Genomic DNA, 15,449 nt, shown 5'->3' with positions numbered 1-15,449 from the left:
CTGATGTGAAGAAAAAGGGGGGTGGGAAGTAATAAAATGGATTAATGCTAATGCCGCCGCGCCCATTTACACCAGCTGAGGATAACAGAGCTAGGCCTGTTTATATCAGCTAAGGATCTGCACTCGCTGTCTAAAACATGAGATTCAGTGCCCACTACAGGCTATATCGCCATCACTAGTCTGGCACAAGGCAGGGGCAACTCCTCCACATTAAGAGCCGAGAGCTCGCCCCATGGCCCTTGCTCAGTTAAGCACCTATATGCAGCTCTTACCTGCCGTGATCGTGTCTACGTCCCTCGCGGCCAGCTCCTCCACCTCAGATCTCTTCCGTAGCTCCAGACGCCGGGAGAACCCTTCCTTGGGCTTCCATAGGTCCTGAATCAGAAGGGGCTTCTCATTATCACCGAGGACTCGCAACCCTTCCGTTTGCCACTGCTTCTCAGAGCCGCTGAACATCCCAATGACATCACACAGCACATAGAGGCCAGCGTCCACCTTGCTCAGCCCATAGCGCTCCAATGCCTCCTTCACCAGCTCCCGCGCACTTGAGCTCCCCGTGGCAAGGACACTCTTGTAGTTGGTGCCCGCACAGATGTTGCCCCCAAATATCTTCAGGACCCCAGGGGCTGAAACCTGAGTGGAAAGTTCAGCTGGGTCATCGCTGCTTGCAAGGGGGAAAGCCGACACCGAGCTGCGGTCTTTGTGGCTCAGCGTCCGGTACAAGACCTGAGAGAATATCCGGCTCTGACGCTTAAGCTTGTTTTTGGAAGGTGAGGACATGGCGGACGAAGATCCGTAGAACATAGCGGGTGAGGTCGTCATGGGACACAGCTGCAGAGTGAACAGAAACAAAAAAGGCAAATCAGCATTTTAAAGCCCTGAGGGGAAACAGAGATAATAGCAAGCATATGAGCAGAAACCTTCAAACAAACTGGAGCAGAAGTGACTCCAAGATCCCATGCCTGGACTGTGGCCCAGAGGGGACATGCGGTCATCTCTGGAATGGCAAGAAGAGTGCAGGACTGATGCTGTGAGTTTACACGTGTGACACAGGACAGCAGGAGCCAAATTTATCCCTCACCCCTGAAATCAGTGGAATTACCCAAGATGAATTTTCCCTAGGAATTTGATCTGGAGCTATACCAAGCATCCTTGGTTTATAGACCAATGGATGTCTCTCCTGGCTAGCCAAGCGCACGCTTCCCTGCAGATGTTCTCAGGGCGAGAGAAAAGCAGAGCCCAGCAGTTGCGTTACACTTAGAACACAAGGGGAGATTGTGACACAGAAGCTCATTGGTGCCAATTGGCAAAGGGTTTACTGTTCTTCACAACCAACTCCTGCTTTAGTCCTGACAAACTCACTACACATAATACACCACTTTCATGGTATTTATCCATGAAGGGTAGCATGTGTGAAAACTTTTAATTTATCGATACTCATAATCATTGCGAGATGTGTATCTGGGTAATATTTAAGGGGTAATGTGATGTGTGGCAGACTGGGTGACACCTCACAGGAAAATTTCTTTGCTGAATGCCTGTCATAGCCAGTTAGTGGGGGAATTTGGCACAGATTTTCTGGGCTTCCCTACATTTCAGTTTAGATTTTGCAGCTCTACTTTTAAATAAAAGATTTATATTTTAAAATCACATTAGGACTCGAGTGAGATCTGGCAAGAGACATCTGGCAAGAGAAAAGCATCTTATGCATCTACACCAAGGCTAAGCATAGCTAGAAATATCCTAAGGTGCTGATTCTAACTTTATGAATCACCCTACAGTAGGTGGACAAATTAGGATCAGTCTCTGGTAGGCCTGTGATGTGAATTTTTCCCCTCCAAGAACATCTCACCCATTCACATAGACGATTCTTTAAAAATCTGGGTACATATTGTTATATAAATTATCAACTTTAAACCAACAGCTGATTTATAACATGATCATTCCTACCAAGGCACAGTGTGACAATCCTGATGCGTGAATGGACACACAATTGCAACTGTGAGTATGTGAGTTACTGCTGGACACATGCTTTCCTAGGTTTAAGAGATTTCAATAAAAGTCCCAACAACACTTTGTAGCTAAATAGCTTGATGATGCCAAGAGCGATTGTATCAAGGGCAAGCATGGAAGGAGCATTTGTTCCACTGGACACAGGGCAGAACTTGGAGTTTTATTTGTCTCCACACTCCTCCTACTTGACCTACACTCTGCGATAACAGCGTGTGACATTACTGCTGGAGAAAGGTGCCGGGCTGACAACCCTGGAAACCGCAGGCTTCTCTTTATCCCAAAACAGGTACAGCACAGACAGTACCAGGGCAAGCTTCCTCCACCCTACTACTGTGCATCAAACCTAAGAGAGAGGTACCACCTAAGTCTACATCCCCCATTCAGTCCCTGGCCTCTGCTGAGGCTGTCAACAACATCGTCAAGCAGGGCCAGCTGTGATGGCCATATGGCTTTAATGTGGCCACTTGAGGCATGAGGCCATGAAGCTCATTTTGCTGCAGACACTGAGCAGACATCAGATAGCGACTAAGCGAGGTTGTTACTAGTATCCTGGGCTGGGCGTGAAATGGCAGCCTACAGGCAAAAGGTTCTATATAGACAATTAGCACTGCTATGTTATATTATCACTACTACTTTGCACTCTTGGAGCGCTTTCCATTCAAGGATCTCGTAACCCTCCCTCGGAGGCAGACATCAATCATCATCATCAACCACAGTTAGCACCTATACAGAACACATCTCCTCCACAGATCTCAGAGCACTTTACAAAGATGGAGAGGCCGCATTATTCCTCTTTTATTAATACTGTACTATAGTGGCTCTCAACCTTTCCAGACCACTGTACCCCTTTCAGGAGTCTGGTTTGTCCTGTGTACGCCAAGTTTCACCTCACTTAAAAACTACTTGCTTACAAAACCAGACATAAAAATACAGAAGTGTCACAGCTCATTATTACTGAAAAATTGCTGAAAAATTGCATTTTTACCATATAATTATAAAATAAATCAATTGGAATATAAATATTGTACTTACATTTCCGTGTACAGTACATAGAGCAGTTTAAACAAGCCGTTGTCCGTATGAAATTTTAGTCCGTATGACTTCGCTAGTGCTTTTAATGGAGCCTGTTGTAAAACTAGGGCTATATCTAGATGAGTTGGTGCACCCCCTGGAAGACCTCCACGTACCCCCAGAAGTATGTGTACCCCTGGTTGAGAACCACTGTTGTAATAGAGGCAAAGAGAGGCCAGGGGACTTACCTAATTTCATATAGTAAATCAGCAGCAGAGTAGGAATGAGACTGAGACATGTGCCCGATCTACAGGGCCACTTTGCCTGCCGTAGATGATGCTATTTCTGTCAGGTCTTTACAGTATCCAAGAAGAGCGCGCACGTTATCAGAAAGATTGTCCATCGGCACTGGACAGACTCCAAACCACCTTCCAGCCCAGGATGGGAAAGCGCCCCTGCTGCTAATGGAAGAGGTCACCTTCTGATCTTATTGTTTTTTGTGAGCAGTGGGAACTTCTCCAAGGTATAATCTTTCTGACTTCTCCCATTCAGTCTGCACACATACACATATCCCATCCAGCTCTAGCCGCAGTGTGACCCCCTTCCCCTGCTCCCAGACAGCCTTACTGATGCTCCTTCTCATGCCCTGTCCTCCCTTATCACCTTCCACATACTGCTCACATCACATCACTGCCCCTTATAAGGGCCATCTGGGCACCCAGGGCAAAAGGAGGCAGAGAGGCAGACCCCTTTCCCCATTAACTCACAGGCGACTTGGCCCCTCCCCATCCCTTCCTGGGGTGAAGTGGATGAGGCAATTGAGGCACAGAAAGATTACATAATTTGTGCAAGGTCAGTGGCTCTAACACAGAACTGGTGACTTCCAGTCTGCAGCTATGAGCACAGGACCATGCTTTCTGCTCCGGGGTAATATCTTATTTCCAATCCTGAGTCCGACAGTCTCCCCTGAATCTGTAATAGCATTTACCTTTGCAGTGATTTGGCTCAGAAAGAAACAAAGCAAGAAACAGAAAGGGGAAAAAACTCTTTCCCTTTCCCCTCCTGCTCCAAGGCAGAGAGGTGACTTTCCCTGCTGGAGTAGCAGCAGCAGCCAAGAGCAACAGGCTCCCTGAAAGGTCTCTCCCTCAGGCAGGCAATTAATAATGGCAAAACCTGACAGGTGGTCAAACAAAAAAAGTGAGTCAGTCCCAAAGCACTGAGCGATGGGATTGGTCCATTGCAGGGAGGGAGAGTTCTCCATAGGAATGAGGGCAGCAGAGCATTAGAAAGGGGTGAATCCCCCACTACACACACACACAAACACACACTCAGCTCCAGGTCTGGTGTGAACCCAGATGGATTTGTGGCCTAAATGCATGATTACAGCAGCCCCCAAATCAGGCCCCATCGTGCTAGGCACTGAACAGATATAGAGAAAAGGACAGCGCCTGCCTCAGAGTTTACAGTCTACATACACAAGGCAGAGAGAGGGTTGGGGAAAGGAAGTTTTATCATCCGCATTTAACAGATGAGGAAATAGGACAGAGAGACAGTCAGGGTATGTCAAGGCGGCAGTTAAACACCCAGGGCCGGCCTGTGTCAGCTGACTCAGACTTCTGGGGTGCGGGGCTGTAACCCTGTGGTGCAGACATTCAGGCTCAGGCTGGAGCCCGGGCTCCGGGACCCTACAGCCCGCGCCTGAACACCTACATTGCAATTTAACAGCCCCGCAGCCCGAGCCCAGTCAGCTAGCCCGGGCCGGCCTCGGGAGTTTAACTGCAGTGCCTTGTCAGTTAAAACGGATGCAGTATTTAGCTTGAAAAATATACATATAATCTCTGGGGCTCGGTTTGCTGTATTTTATGATTTGTATTGATTTATCTATGAGGCTCATCATAACATCTAAGCACCTCAAGTATTAATAGGAGTACTTGTGGCACCTTAGAGACTAACAAATTTATTTGAGCATAAACTTTCATGAGCTACAGCTCACTTCATCGGATACAAACTGTATTTTCCACTGAATGCATCCGATGAAGTGAGCTGTAGCTCACAAAAGCTTATACTCAAATAAATTTATTAGTCTCTAAGGTGCCACAAGTCCTTTTCTTTTTTGCGGGTAACAGACTAACACAGCTGCTACTCTGAAACCTGTCAAATATTAATGAATTTATTCTTCCTATATCCCTTTGAGGTAGGGAAATACTATTTTCCTCCATCTCACAAATGGGAAAACTGAGGCACAGGAAGTCTGTGGCAGAGATGGGATTAGAACCCAGAACTCATGAATTGTCATGTAGTGCCATAGAAATGTTAAATAATAATAATCCACAAGACCGTTCTTCTTCCCTCGATTTAGAACGTGACCGTCAGCTCTGATTTAAAACCCAAGTTTGGCATTCACTAAAATAACATTTCTCAGGAGCATTGCTGTAGCTATGGGCTCAAGCCACGAGGAGAGTAAGTCTTGGGTCATTCAAAAGTGACCCTACCTGGCTGATTGAGGACCAACTTTCACAAGCCCTTAGGATCAGAGAGGGTCCGTAATTTTCCAACAAAATTTGTTCTCATTGGGAAGTGTTGATTCATTGAAACCATTTGCAGGAAAGGGGCTGGTTACGATAAATCTCCCAGTTTGAACATTATTTGAAGAAAGTTTCAAAACTGTCAAAACATCCCATTTGGGCATTATAAAAAAGTTTCAATGTATCTACTTGAAATGACTTTTCATTTTGAAATTTCAATTTATACCGAAAAGGTTAAACATGTTTTTTAAATGGTCAAAATCAAAACAAAACATTTTGACTGACCAAACTGCAATTTTATTATTATTATTATTATTATTATTGGTTCACAAAACTTTGAGATTTTGACTTTTCATTCCGTTATGGGACAGAAAAAATCTTTAAACGTCAAAAACCCTTGCGGGATGGGAAAATTGTTCCTTGCCCAACTCTACCTAGGAAGGTCCAATCAGCCCTCACTAGCAATGGATTGCTGGAGCATGGCAAAGGGATTCTGGAAAAGGACAGAAGAAAAATTGATGCAGCTCGGCGTAGCTGCACCACTCTAGCACACACAGTGTAGACCCTCTTCTGTCGCTGTAGTAAATCCACCTCCCTGAGAGGCAGTACATAATCGACAGAAGAATTCTTCCGTCGACCTAATGGTGTCAACACTGGGGCTTAGGTCAGCTTAACTACATCTTAATTAAATCAACAAAGCCCTGGCTGGGATGATTTAATTGGGGATTGGTCCTGCTTTTGAGCAGGGGTTGGACTAGATGACCTCCTGAGGTCCCTTCCAACCCTGATATTCTATGATTCTATCTCTGATGGGTGTGAATTTTTCACACCCCTGAGCGACGTAGCTAGATAGACCTAACTTTCTAGTGTAGACCAGCCCTAGGAGTCTGCCCGAAAGACTCCACTGACAGATGAGCGAGAGAGAGAGAAAATAACTTTTATGTAAGAATCATTTAGAGCATCCAGATAGCTGAATATTTTCCCAGCTAATCTCATCAGTGCAAAACTCCCTTCAGCACCTATACAACTTTGTGACACTTCCAGCTGCAGAAACCAATTCCTTCAAGCCCCAAACGTGGGCAGCTAAAACCAGCTGTACTTTTTAAAGTGCCCATCTGAATGTTAACTACATTGTTTAGAACGCAGCAACTTTTGTGTTCTTTCTGTAGAACGCCCTACGCAAACTCAGCTTCTCTAGTTCCAGAGGCCCAAAACTTCAGAGCAAAATGTGTTTCATCCATACAAAGAGGCTCCAAGCATGGTCATTTCACTGTTGTGCGTGTAGTTCAGGAAAGGCTCCAGTTTGCAATGTGCTGAAAACTCAGAGAACTTACTGACTTTAAAGGGAGTGACGGGTGCTCAGCCCATCCAGAAATCATGGCTTTTTGCAAAATACAAAATAAGATATGGTCTTGTGTCCATCCGAGAGCCTAAGGGACAACATAGAGTGATAATGAAACATGCTCTTTCCAGACCTCTATGCTCATGGGCATCTTATAAGAAACTAAACAGAGAGGAGTAGGTTTCAGAGTAGCAGCCGTGTTAGTCTGTATCCGTAAAAAGAACAGGAGTACTTGTGGCACCTTAGAGACTAACCAATTTATTACAGCATAAGCTTTGGAGTAGAACAAACACTGGGGCTAGGTTTCAGCTAAGATCACCTCAGCTCATATTACCTGTGACAAAGTAACTCCAGGTCTACCGAGTCATTGGGGGGGTGGGGGGGAGAATGTTCAAAACCACCTAAACAATTTAGGCACACAAGCCTTATGGAGGGTCACTAGGACTTGTGCACCTAAATACCTCATGCACCTAAATCCCCAAAATCTCCTTGGTGCTTACAGTACAGTTCCACTGTTATGCTATTATTAAACATGCAGTGTTTGAGGACAAAAAACTTGCAGCAGAGGTAGGCAGCTCCAGACATTTCAAACGTTTGCCATATGCAAAAGTAGAAAGCAAGATTTTTGGGGGGGCATTTACTGTTGAAAACTATAAAGGAATCAGCCAGAGGTTTGTTTTTTCCTCTCAGAGGAATCTGTATCAACTATCTAGGCATCTCTTCGCATGTCATGGAACACACAGACCAGCCACACCAACGATGGCTATTCATCTTGCCATGATGCCATTATTTATTCTGAACTGTTTTGGTAATGATCATAACAAATTAATTTGATGTTCATGTGGTCAACACATGTCCTCCCATCTGAGCACTGCACTGCAATGTATCATTAGCAGGTCAATAGTGTTGTAAATAAAACACCACAAAATCTAATAGTCACTTAGGCTTGTTGGGGTATAATTTCAATATCCCAAAATCAGCTGGGCAGCTCCCGTTACGTATTTATATCTGTTCCTGTATTTTCACTTCAGGCATCCAATGAAGTGGGTTCTAGCCCACGAAAGCTTATGCCCAAATAAATTTGTTAGTCTCTAAGGTGCCACAAGGACTCCTCGTTTTTGTTAGTACCAAAAGCAGTCATAAGAACAGTTTCCTATGGCAGAGTGGCATCCCTACTCCCCCATTGTATCAGCACTCAGTAACTTTAAACATTAGCAGCCTGTCCCAAATGTTCCAGCTAAGTGTCTCCTGGTGCCTATTTAAAGACCTTTACTTACCTTACCATTCTTTTCACATCGCTTTCTTTCAGTCACTTATTCTCCTCTTCATAGCAAACCCTGCAGCTTCCCCTGCATTATTCATTTTCACAGAAACTTGTTCCTCCCACTTCTGAAACAGGACAGGAAAATAGAGAACATCATTTTGCTTTCACCCCAGTTACAAAAATCTGCAAGAGCCATTCAATTATATCCTCTAGTCCTCCGGCGGTAGTGTGATGTGATGGCTTATGTGTATATAAGAGACACAGGACTGCTCTACCGAAATATATCAAAAAGAAAAGGAGTACTAGTGGCACCTTAGAGACTAACAAATTTATTTGAGCATAAGCTTTCGTGAGCTACAGCTCCCTTCATCGGATGCATACTGTGGAAGTATGCAGTATGCATCCAATGAAGGGAGCTGTAGCTCACGAAAGCTTATGCTCAAATAAATTGGTTAGTCTCTAAGGTGCCAATGTCCTCCTTTTCTTTTTGCGAATACAGACTAACACGGCTGCTACTCTGAAACCTGAAATATATCAGCAGCTTGTGGATATAATAGCACCCCCGGTGGAGCTGTTCTTTCATCTTTGGCGCAGGGGCTAAAGTACCTCTCTACAGTACTACTCACAGGTGCCCTCATATTTAGTATCCAGCTACTCTTCTCCATCTTGATCCAAGTAGCCAGAGCATGGCATGCTGGGGCCTGTAGTCTCCATGGGCTAAACCTGCAGATGAAGGTGGCCCATGAGCTGACAGGTAGATGGTGAGCTGGCGACTGATATGGCTGTACACTTGCTTGTCCAGCCATGACCCACCGGGACAACTACACTCGACAAGGGTGCTGCAGCTGGATTGGCTGAGAGTCTGATACCAAGGCCTTTCTCAGCAGTGTGATCTCCTTAGCAGGGTAAGTTAGATTGAGACAGAGCCCGATCACGTTCAAGTCTAAATGTAAGACTGACTTCTCTAACAAAGCCTTGTCCAGTTAGCAGAGTCTACCCCAAAGGCACAGAGGGTGAGGAAGGGGGAGAGAAAGGCAAGGCAAGAAGGAAGCATTATAGGAGAGGAAGGAAGGGAAGGTGAGAAAAAGAGAATGAGGGGAGACAGCGAGCACAGAGCCCTCTTTCCGCAGGCTCACTGCTATCTTTAGTTGGTGGCTATTGCTTAGATACTGTGATGACAGGAGCCTGAGCAATACCGGAGAGAAACAGGTCTGTGGACACATTCTTAGATGAATTACAAGGGATGCTATCACCTCTTGGGATCACAGACCGCTACACCAGGGCTAGCAGCTCATTCAAAATCCCAGCAGCACTACTCCAAGATCATAAGGGGACAAAGTTGGGAAAAGACTTCCAGAGAGTGCAGGGTCAGGAAGGAACACATTTCCTTCAGCTCTTCCCCTTTTAGCCTGTAAAAAAACATGCCAGGCTCAACAGGTAGAGAGAGTCAAATATGCTAGTGGGTCTCGCTAACAGATCAGCCCAATAGTCCATCAAAGGTGCTACCCTGCCCAGAGAAAAGCAAGTCGCCCCTGGAATTCCCCCTGGGGAGCGCTACATATTTTTAACCCACTCAAAGATTTTCGTCCTCGGCTTGTTCTATTTTGCCGTGTCTTTCTATATGAAGGAGGGCAGGCCAGGCATTCATAGCCAGCCCTCTGCTTTCCCATACTTGTTAAAACATGACAAACTGAAAAACAGAACTGAAAAGAGACCCCTGTTGAAGCAGCAGCTTCTGACCTGGTCAATGTGTCTTAGGGCGGGTCTACACTGAAACCGGTACATCAGTGGTGCAGCTGCACCGCTGTAGCACTTAAGCTTCTACGCCGATGGGAGAGCTCTTCCCGTCAGCGTAGTCAGTCCACCTCCACGAGAGGCAATAGCTGTGGTGACAGGAGAAGCCCTGTCTACACTGGGGGTTAGGTCAGTATAAGTACGTCACTCAGGGGTGTGGGTTTTTCACACCCCTGAACGACGTAGTTATACCACTATAAGTCTGTAGTGGAGACCTGGCCTTAGAAAGAGGTAGTCAGTGCCGAGAAATAATCTTTGTCATAGGTTCACAGAGTTTAAGGCCAGAAGGGGCCACTAAATCATCGGGTCTGACCTCCTGTATCTCACAGGCTATTAGATTTGACCCAGTTACCCCTGTACACAGCCCAGTAACTCATGTTTGGGTAAAGCCCATCTTCTAGAAATGCAGCCATTCGTAATCTGAAGACATCAGAGATGGGAATCCCTGACTTCCCTTGGTAGCTTATTCCAATGGCTTATCATCCCCCACTGCTAAAAATGTGTGCCTTATTTCCTCTTTGAATTTGTCTAGCTTCAGCTTCAGTCATTGGTTCTTGTTATGAACCTTTTCTTGTTATGCCTTCTTCTATTTGAATAAAGAACTCTTTCGTATCCCGTATTTTCTTCCCAAGAAGGTACATGTACACTGCAATCAAGTCATCTTTCAACCTTCTTTTTGACAAAATGACCAGATTGAGCTCTTCCAGTCTCTCACCGTAAAGCATTTTCTTCAGCTTCCGAATCATTTTTGTGGTTTTTTCCCCTGCATTCGCTCCAATTTTTCAACACCCTTTTTAAAACGCAACACCAGAACTGTACACAGTATTCCAGTACTGGTCTCACCAAGGCTGTGTACAGAGTTAAAACCCACTCCTGACTTCTACTCACTACTCCCATTTATACATCCAAGGATCGCATTAACCATTTGTGCCACAGCATCGCAGAGAGTTCACCCTCAGTTGCCTGTCTACAGACCCCTAAACCCTTTTCAGAGTCACTGCCTTCCAGACTACAGTCTCCCATTCTGGAGGTATTGCCCGCCTTCCTTGTTCCTACAAGTATAACTCTGCATTTGGCTATATTAAAACATACTTTACTTGAATGGGCCCAGTTTACCAAGCAATCCAGATTGTTCTGTAGGCCTGCCTGGTCATTTCTCTTTGCCAATCTTTGTCTTAGTTGCAAATTTTATAAGCCGTGATTTTATATTTATTTCCAGATCACTGATGCAAGTACTGGCTAGCATCAAGCCTAGTACTGTACTGAAGGGGCTGCAAAACCCCTCTAGAAATACAATGATGATCCCCTCCTGACAACTACTTTTCAAAAGCTGTCAGTTAGCCAGTTCTTAATCCATTTAATGTGTGCTTTATTGACGCTATAGAGTGCTAATTTGTTTCTCAGTATGTTGTGCAGTACTAAGTCAAATGCCTTACAAAAATGTACGTATATTATATCTATGCAGTTATCTTTATCAACCAAACTTGTCATCTCCTCAAAGAATGAAGGTTTATTTGACAAGATCTATCTTCCATGAAACAATGTTGACTGGCATTAATTATATTCCTATCATTTAATTCTTTATCAACTGAACCCGTATCAGCTTTTCCATTATTTTGCCTGGGTCTGATGTCCAACTGATCAGCCTACAGTTACCTGGGTCATTCCGCTTGCCCTTTTTGAATATTGGCACAATATTAGCACTCTTCCAGCCTTCTTGAATTTCCCCCGTGTTTATCCCAGAGCATGCAGGTTACACACAACAATGCGAAGGTGGCTGTGCTGGCCTATTGCACATGCATGTGTGCTGCTTATTTCAGATTTAATTGTCCAAGAAATACAACCAGTGAGGCTATTTATCTCAGGTCCCTATTTGCAGAATTTCCTTTCTTAAATGGAAACCAGAGTCGCAGCCTCAGGCAGAGAGCAGCACAGACACTGTGGGCGGATTGAGGGCTGGCTCCAACACTACAATGTGGAACAAATTATAACTCCAAAGGAAAGGAAATGAGAAGATTGTGGACCCAGAGATTTAGACTTACATCCCTTGACTATTAAATCCTGACCCTCTACAGATCCAAGCCCAATGTAAAGTGAGCTTAGGCAGACCATTTGCTTTGGTGAGGTGTCCCCTGGCCTCACCTTCAGCCTGTATAATAGGGATGGGAGTGAAATTAAAGAAAATAAAAATCATCACTCAAACTGACTCTGTAATTAACTTCCGGTAGGGTGAGAGATTTTGAGCCTATGGTGGCAAGTGGGTAAGCTGAGTCAAATAAGAAAGGTTGGACTAGTTGGTTGTTTCTCCAATCAGATGTCAGATGGAAAATTCTTTTGCTTATTCAGAATAAGGGAACATTTAGTATGGCAATAAAGACTTGAAGAGAAAACAGGAAGACTCACAGGTTTGAGACTCAGCTGCCAGTACCTAACTGGAAGAGTTCAGATTCCGTGCACAGGGACTGCAGGGACACCTCTGCAAATGCCTCTGTAGTGAGGAAAGCAGCCCCCTCCTCTCTCCAGGGTGTTACTATCAAGTCTGTCATTTAGAGACTGATAGTTAATCAGTTGTTTTGCATCTGTCATATTTAGGGCCTGATCCAACTCCCAGTGAAGTGAACAGGAGTCTTGCCACCGACTTCAGCCAAAGTTGGATTGGGCATTAAACTCCTCAAAGCATTATTAATTATTACTATTATTATTAATTTATATTTCAGCAGCACCTAGGCATCCAAGGCATGGGCAACTGCCTCACTGTGCTAGGCGCTGTAAAACCACAGAACAAAATGATGGTTCCTTGCCCACATCTTACTACAAGTTTGTCAACTGCTACCTACAGCCAGGGCACTACTTGAACAGATGATAAAAATCAGGGGCCTGATCCTACAAATTGCAGAGCATGTTCTACTCCGGCTGAAGTCAATAGGGGTCTTAATATGAATCTTTTAAAAAGGAGTTTTGCTCAGGCCCATATGCATACTGTCCCTGCAGTAATGCCCATGTACAAATGACAACCCTGTGTACTGTATGCAAGAACTGGATCTTAAAGTGTGTGTGTTTGCTTTCTGCTCGCTTTCACGCTCAGTGGACTGTCTAATGAGGAGTTCTTAATTATCACTGGAAAAATTATGAACTGATCCTGCACAGCGCTGGAAGTAGGCAATCCCAGAGCAACTGACTAACTCCCCTGCATTTTCTTCATGATTTACTGAAGTTACTTAAACTCCGACAGAAATTGCTGGGGGGGGGGGGGGGCAATTGTATTGCAAACATTTTCCTGCTAAAGCCAGACATTCTGGGATGGGCGAGACCCTGAAAGTGGGTGAAATGGGTTGTTTGGCGGGGGAGTAGAAAAGCAGCAGGATTCCCCCACCAAACCATCAGGTTTGCTTCTTTACAGGCTGGCGTTATTTGCAAGGCAGCAGGGCAGGTTTGGTCTCCAATGGCAACCCAGACAAGCCTCAACTCTGGCTCTCTGGCTTCACTTTCTAAGGGAAGGGAAACAAATATCCCAGGGCTAGCAGAGTTCTGAGGCCAGCCTCCCTGCCTCGCGGTGCCGGCTATGTGGGGGTTTGCTGGGACCCTTCTCAGGAAGGGCGGGTCGCTGCAAGCCAGTGGGCTGCTCCTTTCTTTCACATTGTGTCTGTCGGTCCGGCTGCCCCTCCCAGTGCCTGCGTGTCTCCTTGGCTCGCTCTGGCTGCTTGTCGGTGTCTCGCTCAGCGGGTGTTTGCGTCTCTCTCGATACCTGTCAGCCTCTCCAGGGTCCGTGTGCCAGGCTGCCCCGCAAGCGTGTGTGTGCCCGCATGTCTGTCTGTCTGTCTGCCTCTCGCTGGCTGCTTGCCCCCAGCCCTAGGGGAGCCCTGCTGCCAGCCCCCCGGGGGGGTCTGCTGTCTCCCTCGCCCCCCTTTTTCGGTCTCTGGCTCCTCAACTTGAAGCCACTTTAGTGGGTCCCCCCCAGCTCAGCCTGCCCCAGGCTCTCCCCTGTCCCAGGCTCGCCCTTGCCCCTGCCCCGGGCTGGCCCCTGCCCTTGCCCGGGGCACTCTGCAGGCTCCGCGCCCCCCAAGTCGTTACTCACCGTCCCTGGCCGGGGTCTCGTCGGGCGCCTCTTCGCTGCCGCGGCTCCCCGCCCCGGCCAGCCCGGCTGTAGAGGGCAGGAGCCGGCGCTAGCCGAGCCCCGCCGAGCCCGGAGCGCTCACGTCCCGCCAGCCGGGGCGGAGATGGCCGTGGAGAGGAGGCGGCTCCGCGGCTCCAGGGCGCCACCTTCGGGATCCTCAGCGCCACGGGCCGGGGGGCCGCGGGGCGAGCTCGGCGGGTCCCGGAGGCACCGGCCCAGCCCTAGGCATGGCCCGGGTATCGAACCGGCCTCTCTGTCAGACCCACGCGGGGAAGGTGCAAAACAGGCACCGAGCAGCCTCCTAGCCCGAGCCTGCGGGTCTCCTGTACAGCTGCCGCCTTCCCCGCCAGAGGTGGATGCAGGGCAGTGGTGGGTAACTGATCCCTCCTGCGTCTCTCACCTGCTTCCTGGGTTGTTGTGAGAGATACTATGCATTTGGATCAGGGCTCAAGTATTGGCCATTAGTTGTCTTGCAAACACATGACAAAAAGGTGGCCCTGCCCAAAGAGTTTACACTATACCACTTATTATCAAGAGCTCTGTGATCCTCGGGTGGCAGACACCACAAGAGAGGAAATATTATTGTGAATTGTTATTTCCCGGGGCTGAAAACGTGCTCGGAGCTGTACAAAACATAAACATTATTGTCCTCAGCAATGGCCATCTAAATGGCCTGGCAGCTGCCACTTCCCTTCCCCTTTGTATTGTGGTCATGCCTATAGGCTCTAACTAAGATCAGGCCCCCTTGAGCAAACACCTCACATAGCAAGAGATAGTCCCTGCCCCATAAAGTTCACAATCTAAATAGACAAAGATAGACAACGGGTGGGAGGGAAATAAGGCCTTGTCTATATTGTACTGGTTTAGTTGAACTGATTAGGTTAAATGGATTTCATTAAACTAGTGCAAGCTCAGTTTGGATACTCTCAGTTTGGTATAAAAGTGGCCTTTTTCAGATTCTTTGTTAAGGTAAGTTAATCACTAAATCAATAACCTATTCTTAACTAAATGACTCATTTCTGCCTTTGAAAATCTCCCCCTTGATTTGGCTTTAAGCAGGAGCTCTGGCTAAAGTGGTAGTGAAGATGGGCATAAGGGGAGGGGGCTAGAAAGACTCCCTCCAAATCAAATAGTTTTCTGTCTCTAAGCCACTCTAACCCACAAGGGTTTCCTTTGTGGGGAAGTCCCCCCAAAAATGTAAAGGGGTGGCAGAGACTGTGTCGCTTCTGGTATATTGCAACCAAACCACCCAGTGCGCTGCGGCCCAAGATCTGGAATACAATGTGGAAGAAATGAAATATGATAATGCAGGAATCTGTAAACGTCATGAGATTAGTTTCTGTATCCTAATTTTCTGTGCCTTCGGTCCCATGATTCAGCATTCCT

General features: G+C 46.5%; 1 protein-coding gene across 4 annotated transcripts in view; it reads right to left on the bottom strand.

Annotated features, from left to right (window-relative positions):
• RADIL (Rap associating with DIL domain) overlaps positions 1 to 14,175 on the bottom strand; it is a 71,717-nt gene extending 57,542 nt beyond the window's left edge. For 2 of the 4 annotated variants that reach the window (XM_075117593.1, XM_075117594.1), the window contains exons 1-3: positions 14,025 to 14,175; positions 8,174 to 8,280; positions 273 to 831 (exon numbers count right to left, since the gene is read on the bottom strand). In XM_075117593.1, the coding sequence (XP_074973694.1) occupies positions 273 to 831; positions 8,174 to 8,176 (562 nt within the window). In that variant the 5' untranslated portion in view covers positions 8,177 to 8,280; positions 14,025 to 14,175. Of the gene's footprint in view, positions 1 to 272; positions 832 to 8,168; positions 8,281 to 14,024 lie in introns of all 4 variants that reach the window. The other 2 variants (XM_048868001.2, XM_048868002.2) reach the window with 2 other exon arrangements.
• Positions 14,176 to 15,449: the final 1,274 nt, after the last annotated feature.

This window comes from Caretta caretta, chromosome 10 (assembly GCF_965140235.1).
Source record: "Caretta caretta isolate rCarCar2 chromosome 10, rCarCar1.hap1, whole genome shotgun sequence".
NCBI lineage: Eukaryota > Metazoa > Chordata > Testudines > Cheloniidae > Caretta > Caretta caretta.
Note: the sequence above shows the minus strand (reverse complement) of the source record. Positions and strands in the feature narration are given on the sequence as shown.